This window comes from Neodiprion virginianus, chromosome 2 (assembly GCF_021901495.1).
Source record: "Neodiprion virginianus isolate iyNeoVirg1 chromosome 2, iyNeoVirg1.1, whole genome shotgun sequence".
Taxonomy (NCBI): domain Eukaryota; kingdom Metazoa; phylum Arthropoda; class Insecta; order Hymenoptera; family Diprionidae; genus Neodiprion; species Neodiprion virginianus.
Window position 1 is genome coordinate 18044500 of NC_060878.1, and position 11823 is coordinate 18056322.

The 11823-nt window shown below is 37.9% G+C and overlaps 2 protein-coding genes across 3 annotated transcripts; one reads left to right on the forward strand and one right to left on the reverse strand.

Moving 5' to 3' along the window:
* The first annotated feature begins 425 nt into the window (after positions 1–425).
* Positions 426–6996, forward strand: LOC124297202 (ATPase family AAA domain-containing protein 5). 2 transcript variants are annotated; one of them, XM_046747973.1, is made up of 6 exons: positions 426–1251; positions 1833–1931; positions 2019–2096; positions 2860–4096; positions 4288–4699; positions 4997–6996. In XM_046747973.1, the coding sequence occupies exons 1-6, from the start codon at positions 564–566 to the stop codon at positions 5714–5716; spliced, it is 3234 nt and encodes a 1077-aa protein (XP_046603929.1). In that variant the 5' UTR covers positions 426–563; the 3' UTR covers positions 5717–6996. The 2 variants fall into 2 exon arrangements, with proteins under 2 accessions (XP_046603929.1, XP_046603928.1); XM_046747972.1 differs by having other exon boundaries at positions 1833–2096.
* LOC124297203 (eukaryotic translation initiation factor 3 subunit L) lies at positions 6983–9674 on the reverse strand. The gene is made up of 3 exons (XM_046747974.1): positions 9534–9674; positions 8002–9468; positions 6983–7204 (listed from the first exon to the last, which is right to left on the reverse strand). Exons 1-3 carry the CDS (start codon positions 9555–9557, stop codon positions 7070–7072), a joined length of 1626 nt encoding a protein of 541 aa, XP_046603930.1. The 5' UTR covers positions 9558–9674; the 3' UTR covers positions 6983–7069.
* Between the last annotated feature and the right edge of the window lie 2149 nt (positions 9675–11823).

Sequence of the window (11823 nt, forward strand, 5' to 3'; positions counted from 1 at the left end):
CTCAGCCATGTATACATTTTTTAAATAAATTTTCCCAATATCATGGGAGTGATGGATAATTCTGAAATATCCATATCAATTATTATTAGACTTCCTTCTACTGCCAAAAAAATGTCAACGAAATTTTAATACCACTTCATTACAAACTTAATCGATGACTCCATTTCTCGTCCATTCCTCCATAAGAATACGTGTAAAAGATGCGAGCAAAGATATATTTGCTTATATCTCATAAACAATCCCGTGAATCGATCTAAAATTTTAATCTGGTGATTGAATCACATAAATCTTAAATTACCAAATTTTATCGAAAACTGAATGTTAATTCTAGCGTCTAGTTGAGTTTTCATCAACAGATTACAGTGGCTAACCACTGGAATTTCCGGGAGCTGCCGCTCGACGTCACACCTATGCGAACCCAGCCTTATGTGTCATGGCTTTTTCGCGCCAGACAATTGTTGCATGTTGCAAATGTGTTGTGACCTCGTATAAATACCGAAATATTGATGTTCTACTAGCGAATAATTATTCTGTTAATAAGCGCTGGCGAGGAATCGTTAGCGATGAAGAATTTGACGCATTACTTCGTGAGCCCGCCAAAAACGGGGCAAGAAGTTACCGCTTCACCAGGGGATAACCAAAATTCGGCTACACCCTCAAACGCGGATGGCGACAAGAAATACGCTGCTTCCGTTGACTGTACAAGAGAGGAAGCTGAGCTCGGTAGCGGGAAGAAGACACCGGTGAAAAGACGCCTGAGGGTTAAGTTAAAAATATCTGTAAACGACTCGAGGACAACACGGTGTGACATAATCAACAGCAAGGATGACACCGTGGAAAAAACCCCCAGTCCGTTTGCGGTGCACAGCTCCAATACACGTAGCCCAGTCTCCGGAAATGAGGATTCTACACCCTTTATTGACAGTTGTGCCAAAGACAAGGTGACGCCAAACGCCTTCAAGGTTCTCATGATGGGTAAGAAGCCGCTGCGCCTCAATATGTTGCCCACATCCTCACCGCGAGATGGTGAAAATAACATCAACAGGTCAAAGGAGCACAAGAAAAAGCTGATGGACAACCAGCGCAAGCTCATCGTCACGGCTGATGAGAAAGGCTATTCCAAGCGCAAAAACACTGAGGCTGATGAGATCGAAGTCATCGAGAACAGGCCTAAAAAGCGTGCAAAATTATTCGACCGCAAGGAGGTCGAAAATCGAGAAAAGAATAGCGATAAGAGAGCGAAGCGGAAAGGTAAGAATCGGTGCTCAAGGCTTACGTATAGATAAATTTTGCAGTATTAATGCCATACATATAAAAACTAAGAGATCACAGTTTTGATCTGAGACTGAAGTATTAACTACTAATATCTAACATGTTTTTGCCATTGAAAATTAATTGTTATTTATCATTACTTTGACATATGGCTTATATTTTAAACTTCAATGTAATTTTGCAGCTGTTTCACGAATACTTTTTTTCAAGATACTTGTCATAAAATATGTCTTGACGTATGACAAATTACTTCAGTTACTAGCTCTTAAGAACCAAGAGCAGATAAATTAAATGAAAATTCTCGCACTTTCGTGTCTCTTGATCAATCTTGCTTACGATTTCCCTTCGGTGTTTTGTGATTTTTATTTCAGATTATCTCATGTAAAACCAGGATCAATTATGAGAGTATATCGATGGACTAAAAACTGATCTTCTAAACGCCTTCTAACAACAATAATATTGTTATATTTTCTAATTGCAGTCACCATCACTGTTTAGTTGCTTTGCTACATAATGAAAATATGTATTTCGTGTTATGAGTTGCACCTGTTTTATTCCAGGTGAAGCAAGAAAGAACACAGCACAAGGTTTTCTTAACAGTATGCGGAGTAGCAATAGCGATAAAGGTGTCGAAATAGAAGAGGACCAAGCAAAAGAAGGTACGAGCACTGTAGCTAAGGACCTTGTAGTCAGACAACCTCCGAATCTATCGTTATCTATGTCATCGTCATCCTCATTCTCCACAGATAATACACTCAAAACTAAAACCAAATGGACTATGAGGGTTCAATTGCATTCTCAATCTGACAATGAAGAAGTGAGAGGTAAGTTTTCTTCGTTTTGGATGTGGTGAATTTCTTTTCCCATCCGCTAGTTGATATTGACGCATTGATGTTACAAGTTTGGCAAACCGGAGATAATAAAAAAAAGTATGACAAATCACAGGATCCCTGATTTACTATAAAAGTTGAGGCAAACCAGTTTTATTTTAAAGAATACTCTCATAGCTGCAGAACTCTTTGATTACTCACCTTTTCCAATCCATCTCAATTACTTTACAAAGTGCTTCACTCGTTATTCACAGAGAACAGTCCAATTTCTTATTTTTATTATGGTGGTATTAAGGGGTTTATTTCATTCCACTGATAAATATACTTTAAATGACAAATGCTGTTTGAGAACATGACTCTGGTGAAAAACTTGTTGCTCTACCATAAAATAGTCTTCCCTAAGGATTTTTGGTTAAAAATTTATTATTTGTAAAAGTAAATGATATTGACAGTTTTAAAAGATTACCGTATAATCCATGCTTCCCGCCAGAAACATAATTAAATTCATTACCATCTTTATACCAGTAAAATTCACCGCGTCGAATTTTTCAAGAGGTGAAAGAGTATTACTCATAATACTCATATGTAAAAATGGCGACTAAGATGATGACACACAGAATGAGAGTCTCCTGTGCATAATTCATGCACAGTATGATGGCAATGATTGTTGCACTTTGATCGCTGATATTTTTCTGTAGCTAACAATTTTTGTGATTTTGTGGATTGGAAATAATCTTTACTCACATTTACTTTACAGATGGCAGTTCCAGCAACGATGATTACATATTCACCCCCAAGACCAAAGTAAAGTTCCGAAAAACTAAAATACGATCAAATAACAGGGAAGGAAAAACTGAGGAGAGGAGAAAGTCGATGGAATGCAAAAAGCAGGATAAGCCAAATGATTCAAGAAACGCCACAAATTCAATCTCAAAATTTGATTCCGAATTATCTCAGACACAAGAAATGAAGCACCAAAGTCGCAGGAAAAATAAAGTGAAGAAAGGTAATAGAAATATTGACGAGGATATCAAACAAAGTACAGATAAGAATCCTCTCATAGACACAATAGAAAGTAGTAAAACGAATGTGATTAAAAATCCTGGTGAGCAGAGTATTATAGTCGTAAACGAAATTATGGCAGAAAGTAACGATTGCTCTGCCATGATGGTGAAGAAAAAACTCGCACCTTTATTTGTCAAAAAATCCAAGCCAAATTCAGCAACTGTTGAAGCACGGCGGAATTTTCTGCTATCCGGTATCCCAGAAAACTTAAAAAAAATAATTTCTGAACCGAGAACTTGCTACAATGACATCGGATCATCGACAATGCCCTTTCCCATGGTCAGTCACGTTTCCCAGCTACCGGCTGAATCAGATTCGGAGGAAATTAGCTGTCAGACTTTGCACAAACGTAAACAAGAACTCCCGCTACTCAGTTTTTCAGTCAATTCGAGCCACTTCAAGTCTCTTTTTGACTGTAAAGAAGCTCTACCAAAGGTCATGGAAAAATCTGAATTAAATGAAATCGATCGTGTCGAAAAAATTAATTTTGAAAGCGTGTTAACAGACATTGAGTCGCGTTGTTCAGAGACGAGAACAATGTGGGCGAGTATATCATCGTCTCTAAATCACAAGGCGAAAAGATCGCCAAGAAAACGTACCAAGAAGCTCAGTCTCCAAAGAAATAGCAACAATCCGCAAGAGGAAGAAAATTCAGAAAACCAAAACCCAACCTGGACTTGTAAATATAAACCGATAAGTTCTGGCGAAGTTGTTGGTAACGACGAGGCAGTTACTAAATTACGGAACTGGCTTAGCGGATGGCGGTTACCTTCACTCACTAACGATCACAGCAGTGGTGACGAATTTTACTCATCAGATTGTGATAGCCATAATTCTTGCGAAAATAGCCAAGTCGCTGTTCTGCTTGGGCCGCATGGCAGTGGAAAAACAGCTAGCGTCTATGCCATTGCTGCAGAACTTGGATACAGGTTAATGTTCAAATTATCAATTACAGTTCAGACTTCACACTCGCTCATTCACAGGTTTTTCACTTGACTTGCACACTTTCTCACCTTTTTATGCTGTTCCTGACAATCGAATGTTGTTAGAGCCCTGTATCCAATTGATCGATTCCCTGAGAACCAGTGTGTTTATTTATTGAGAATTGTTTTTTAAATAGAGTACTAGAGGTGAATGCATCGTCCAGGCGTACAGGTAAGAAAATTACAACCGATTTCCAAGAGGCCACTAAATCGCACCGAGTAAAGAGGGTTCAGGGATCCTTGTCGGTACCAATGAAGAAACAGCCTATTGACAAAAAAGTGCCGCAGAAGTCTCTGATTCTGATCGAAGATGTGGACCTTATCTTTGAGGAAGACGAGGGGTTTATCTCGGCAACTTTTCAGCTGGCCGCCAACACTAAAAGACCAATTGTCATGACCTGTAAAGAGACATGTCCACATCTCAACAAAATGGCTCCCCATCAACAATTCATTCATTTTCAAGCAGCTAAAGGAGACAGAGTCTCGGCATTATTAGAATTAATATCATTAGCTGAATCTGGGTATCGACTCCCTCAACCTTGCTTGAATGTAAGTAGCAGATGGCCCCTGTATTGGAAAATTGTTAAACGTCAGGGAATTTCAGGTGTATAGTGAAACCAATCAAATTGTAATAAGCAAGCTGTGGCGCCCTTTTTTTTATCTTTCTTGGTCTTGAACTTTTTTTTTTGAGAGCTATTACATTGTGTAAAATCAAAGCCACAAGTTATGCAATCTTGTAAAATTCTGAATTCGAAATTGAATAATCGAATTGAAGCTCATTTTTTAAATTGTCTGCCTAGTTTTCCTCCCTTTACTCACAGCGATTATATTTGATATTGTTTGCAGATCCTTCTACGAAATGGAGATTTAAGACAATCATTGCTACAACTTCAGTATATTCTGCTATCTGGACCACCAAGTACTTCTCAACTGCATTCAAACACCATGGCAACTTTATGGCCAGACATGCAGCCTCTGCTCTATAAACCGGCGATTAAGCTTAGCAAGAAATATAAAAAAGAAAAATTAAATGATAAGGCAATCGCCGAGAAAAACGCTAAACTAGTCAATACACTGGCAGAAAAGTTAGATACTATTTCTTTAATATCGTCATTAACAGAAACGGAGAATCCTGCGGCACCTCCTTGGAGCCAAAAATTGAATGCCAGCCTGTCTCTTACTGAAGACTTTAATCCATACTCAAATTTTACTGATCTTGGTAATGACATCGCTGAATGGCTATACCGATTTTCATTCAAATCTGAACAGTCTGTCAGCCCGACAAATTTTGACTGCATTCATCAATTGGCTGTAAAAAGAAAAGTGAAATTGGGGGTCGATTTCGCGTTGTCACAAGCCATTCCTTCAACTCTAGAACATAGATCTACAGCAACAGATTATTTACCCGTTGTAAGAACTATCTGCAGAACTGAACAAAACCGAGCAAAAGCTAATACCAAACGGGGAAACCGATTTCACAATTATTTACACGGCCTAAACCTGACATCTGCATCAAATAACGTACTCGCTGCAGCTAGCACTGTTTTTCAAGATAAACATACATGACTAAATTTGAGTTTAATTTAATCAACCCTAATCCGGGAATCAGTTAGGTTCATTTCCGACTCATAGTGCCTTAATAACTTATTATCTCGATTTCAGAGGTCCAATTTTAAATTGTATGATCCGATCTCATTGAACCTGACAATGATTTGAGGTAAAATGCGGGTTGAATTCGAATCACAATTGAATGGCCAGTTTATTTTATGCTGCGGAAACAACTTTCCACCATCGTCAAAGCTTATCTCAAATGTCCGGCTATCTCAGATTCCAGCATATCTTTTTTCTATCTATTTTTATTTTGCCTAACAATCCCTGATTCAAATTTTTCAAGTTCTAATCTTTTGATCTTCAGCATCTTCGCAAAAGTAAAACAAAAAATTTTTTCTCTTCCCAATGTTCTTGTTTTCAAATAACGAACAAATCCTTCTCATAGTTAATCTATGTATTGCCATTAATATTTTTCGTACCATTATTACTATTTTTTTCATATGTTAATTGAAGTAGTAAGTTGTACCTGAACTTCATTGTCAACTAAATTATTGGATTTATTTTCCAAAAATTGGTAGAGTTTACACAGAATTTATTGCAGATGTGGATTTTTCATCACAAATATTTTTAGACTCAGGTAATTTAACAAAAACTACAGAGACTACTCTCAGACGTGACTACAAAATATAACGCAATAACGAAGCATACTCATTGAGTTTTATCAATACAACTAATTTACCTTAATATGTTCATAATTTTCTACTGCACTGTTGTTTGGTTATCCATTACACGTCAATTTCCATGTTATGCGATTTCAAGAACTTTGGTTGTGAAAAAATTTTTTATTTATTTATTAGTGAACAGTGTTTCGAAAATGAGTTAATTGTTGGTAACGAATCAAATAGTTGTAATCTGCTCGTGAATTGATCTGAAATTTTCTTTCTTTCAAAATAAATCAATTCTATCATTACAACTGTTCTGTGCCGGATTTGAAGTTGTTGATGGCATGAGTTTTGTAGTAAACAACATCTTCGAAAATGTAATTTTAATCTGAAATTTTCTGTAGATAATTCGTAAATCATAGTAACATCTTTGAGAAAAGAATCAAATTTATTTTACCGTTGTAAAGGTGACCTATTAGTGATAATATGCATTTGGTGATGCAATAATGTATATACTGTGAATAGGATACGTTGTGCCTAATCTATGATGTAACAATAATGCATTGAAAAATATTGGTATCGATAGGTTTTCGACTTTTGTATCAAAAAAATATAAAAATTATTTATTTTAAAGTTTCATTAATTTATTCTCCAAAATTTAGGTGTACACAAATTAATCATAATTGCAAATCTACATTCCAACAGATTAGATCTTTATTTTATGCAGTTTGCGATTGAGTTCTTCAAACTTTAATATCTTACGGATAAAGAAATCACCGTAACGATGAGCCACCTTGGTGTCAGCGATGTGGATCATGTCGTGATCGATGTAAAAGTCCAGCTTTGTAGTAAAAAAACGAAAAATAGTTCATCAAAATTTCATCAAAACCATTCACAATTGTGAGTTATTCTGCAGGATATAGATCAATCGGGACATTGAAATTCTTAATTCGTTTTCCATACAGATTAAACATGCAATATAATTACAGACTATCGCAAAAATAAAAGCAGAGAATTCATGAAGCTGTTTGCACTGGAACTCCATCACTATTAATGTTAAATCAAAATATTTTGAATGTCACACGCGAAAAACGATGGATCAAGTTTTTCATACTCGAGTTTGGAGAATCAAGTATTTACTCAACAGATTTTGTTTAGGGACCTTTGGAATATGTTCTAGATACCCAAAAAATTTCAATAAATGCTGGTGTTGAATTTAAAGTACAGAAAAGTGTATAAGTGCACATCCACTTTAAGTAATTCTCTTCATAGAATCAAGACTGAACTTTTAAAACTGATACATGGAACCAGTATACTTTGAACTTTGTTAAAAATTGGACAGCAAAATCTGAACTAATGTGTAAGATATTTAAAAAAAATTAATTACTGAAGAAAGAATTGGAAACTAACTGTTTTCAAGACTGACAATAAAAGAATGCACCGAAGAACGTTTCGATCTAACTCCGACAGTGATGAAGTTTCACTGCAAATAAACAACTCAATAAAGTTGACACCGTAGGAAAAATTCAACTCCCTGAAAGTCATTAACACATGCTAATTAATAATTAAAGATCTTTGTGGGACCGGACAACCCGTTTTATGCAAAGTAGATTTCATTAAAAAATGACAAATCCTTACCTCAGAACCAGACTGAAACTTTCCATCCAATCCCGAAGAGCCTTTGGTCCAAACAATGTTTTTCATTTTATGCTTGAAGCAGAGCAAATAAATACCCAATGTGGCTACCTCTTTATCCAAGTCCCAAGATCCATCAGGCCGAGTACTGCTGCACATGAATGTGGCCAGTTTACTGAGGGGAAGTGTAGTGTACAGCTTCAAGTAGGACCTAATTGTGGGTAACATTTTCTGCTGGGCAACTTCGTCCATAAATACTTGGGTTTGATGCTTGATAGCTTCTTTGACGTAATCCTCATTGGGGGCATCAGGTGGCGGCGGACAAGGAGACAAAAACTTGGGGCAGGCGTAGAGAAAGCAGGCTTCAAATTCAGCAAGATCACCATACTGCATCTTGTACATCTTTTCATGGTAATTCTTCTCACGCAGAGCCTGCTGCAGAACCTCGTCGATGCACTGAGGGTGAAGAACAAGACAGATTGCAAGAAGGTGGTACATTTGCTCGGTCTGTTTGTTTATTTGATCATTTTGGTAGCTTCTTGACGTAAAGAGTTGCTTAGTGCGCTGAATATAAAGTAGGATGCTCGAGAAGGTCCTTATGGCATCTGCATACCGGCGCATCATCATGTAAGCAAAGCCGACATAGTAGGCTGTAGAAATCTGACAGGCTGGAACGTGCGAATACGCACTTTTCTTGTAAAGCTCCACATTCTCAAGGACTTTTATAGCCTGATAGTAATCTCCGAGCAAAGAGTGGAGCCGGAGGAGACCTACCAGCGAGAAATATCCAAGCATTTTATACAGGGAATGTCTACCGAAACTTCCAGCGACAGAATCGGGATCCCCACCACTGGCATAAACCTCAAGCTGACTCTTGATCTTCGATTTATCAACTAGTGAGTGCAGAACATTGAGAATACAAAGTACGCTCCATATGTTATTATGCGCATTCAAGTTTTCTATCTCTTCCGGTGTCTTTTTCAACAGCCTTGCACGGTACTGAGCAAAGCACTGAAACTGGTAAACAAACTCGTCGATCAGCTCCCACAGCCATTGATCAGGGAGTTCCAATGGAACAGGAGTCTCTGCGCTGAGAATATAGTTGAAGAGATCACAGTAATTGAAGAAAGAACCAAATCGCTGCTCTAGGGTCGGACCACCTGGAATTCTGGCGTAAATGTGCCGGTAGTAGAGCTCCTTATAGAGGACCAAGAACACTGGGTCGTTGTCGACGATGTGGGCGACGTCGGTCTCGTCTGGCCACGACTGTTTGTCGAAGAACTGCTCGGACAGTTTCGGAAAAGAATTCTCGTAGAGGGTTTGAACCTCGAATATTACTCCTTCGTTTATACAGTTCCGAAAATATATCAAGAACTTTCTAACCAGTTCGGGCACCTGGCGGTATGCGTCCCTGTCATACTCATCGGTGTGGGTATCCGCGACTGGCCCGTAGTCGGCGTAGCTATCATACTGGATTATGAAAATACAATGGAATTAGACAGTGCTAATTGTTGCATATTGCTCGATTTACTCACCTGATCATTGTAATCGTCGTACATCGTGCTGAAATCCCACACGACGCGTGCTAAGTTAACCTCACGTAACTCCTACGAAAGCAGCTGGCCGAAAAGCAGTCAGTATTGCTAGATGGTCGTGTTACTTCCTCCTAGGTACTCTCTAGCCAGTGTTCCCAACCCGTCTGTGGGGGGCTATGTGACCAGGGCCGTAGCATTATAGTACCGAACAAAAAATTATAGTACTTTTTTGAAAATGTTAATAATGCAATAAAATCACGGAATATTATTTTTATAAGTATATTAAACAAAGATTGTCAACTTTTTTCGTAAAAATTTGTATTTAATTGGGTAAATAATAAGTACAATAAAATTATATACGATACACTAGAAGGAGAAATAAATTCAAAGTTAATATTTTTTCCGAAAAATCTTTTTTTTTCGAAAAGTATTAAAGAATTTTGTCCCGCCAGTTTTTGTATTACAAAAAAAACTTCTTTTTATAGAAATTTCCAAATTATAGTAGATTTCCGTCACATAATGAAAGTTCTATATTACATAGTACGAAGTTCATATTTATGTGACATCTACTATAATTATGTGACGGTTGGGAACACTGTCTCTAGCTTAGCCCTTACAGCATATCCAACTAGAGGCAGCTACACATGCCATCAACTGCGCGAAAACTCTGGTTGTGTGGTGAGAGGGCGAAATATATATCCCCAGGTTACCGTGGATACTCTGACTCTCTCACTCTGTATTTTATTGGCTGAAAGGAAACGTATCAGATAACCAGGTTATAGAGTAAGAGAGACAGGCTGTACATGGCATAAGGCTCTATTTCACTCTTCCGTCACTCTTTCTATACATGCAAGGCTACCACCAGTAATATATGCTCTAAGGGTTCCGCCCAAAACTCCCCTTAGGAAGCGTTCCAAAATTAGGTAACCGCGCTAAAAACTCCCTAGGACACAGGCAGAACTATTCACAAACTCGGCAGCGCAAAAACGATAAGAAATTGTTGACAGCACTGGGAGCTAATATCGGAATGCACCCTAAATAACCATCACCAACCGCCTGTGACATGCGACCGCCTCGCTACAAATATTTTTCTTTATATTCACAGTTTTTACAAACCACGCCTTGCTTTGGCACGAGGATCTTGCGATCAAACCAAAAGTTACTAGATGACGTTCGGTTACTCATACCTAACTATGTATTTAAATTGCAAACCAGACTTACCTGAAAATCGTGACATCCTCCTACAGAATCTTAAAATTACCATAATCATAATTTGACCTACTCAAAGGCACTATTCAGCATTAATTGTAATCAATCGAAAAACCTCAGAGGTGGTTCTCAGGAAAAGCATAGACCAACGCCACGCGCACTAAGTGGTTTTGTCGCTAAGGATACCATAGGCATAATCGACACTTGTACTCAAGGATATTATACTCATACCTCATTAACGATATATAGCATACATAACCATGACTATTATTTCTCCATGTTACAATACTTATATTTAATAATTATATTTACCTTCATATAATCATGAGCCTTACCATGCTGTGCCACCGTCAGTGCGTCGGTACGTCGCGAAGGCTGAATTCTCAGAAATGGTGCGCAACAGCTGGCAACGTTGCGAAGTCTTAAGGGCCTTCTTCGATCATATTTGATCATAGATGAAAAGTCGTATTAGTCAATATTATTTTACTTGAGGTGAAGCAAAGCCATTAGGTATCGTATACCGGGAAAATCTCGTGAAACTTGAAAATAAACTGCGCATGCGCGAGTTTTATCGGCCATTCATGCAGGCTGGCCATCCCGAGTTTCAGCTGTCAAACTGTTTCTGGCGGCGATGTAGTTGATACAAATTTCCGAGGTTAAAATCTTAAATAATTGAGGCAGTGGCTCGGAAACGTTTGGGAGCATTTGTTATTGGGTAGGAAAGTTGATTCTTCAAAGAGCAGTCAGAATTTAATGCTTATGCTCTTTGAAAATTCAAACGCACACATTGTGTACGTTGGCCCCCTGCATCGCAGACAAGAAAATCGCTCTGGGAACATTTCGCCGACCAATGAGATTGAATTATTTGGCGCATGCGCAGTTTATTTTCAAATCTCAAGAGATTGTCCCGGTCTAAAATAACAATACTCAATGCACCCTTGCACACCTGTGCAGTCTTCCAAAGAATTATTTAAGTATACAATTATTCAAATATAAAATTATTGAATTACAGGAATATTTCGATGGTAAAAATTATTCTAAAATATACATGGAGCCACACGCGAAAATATATCCAATATCA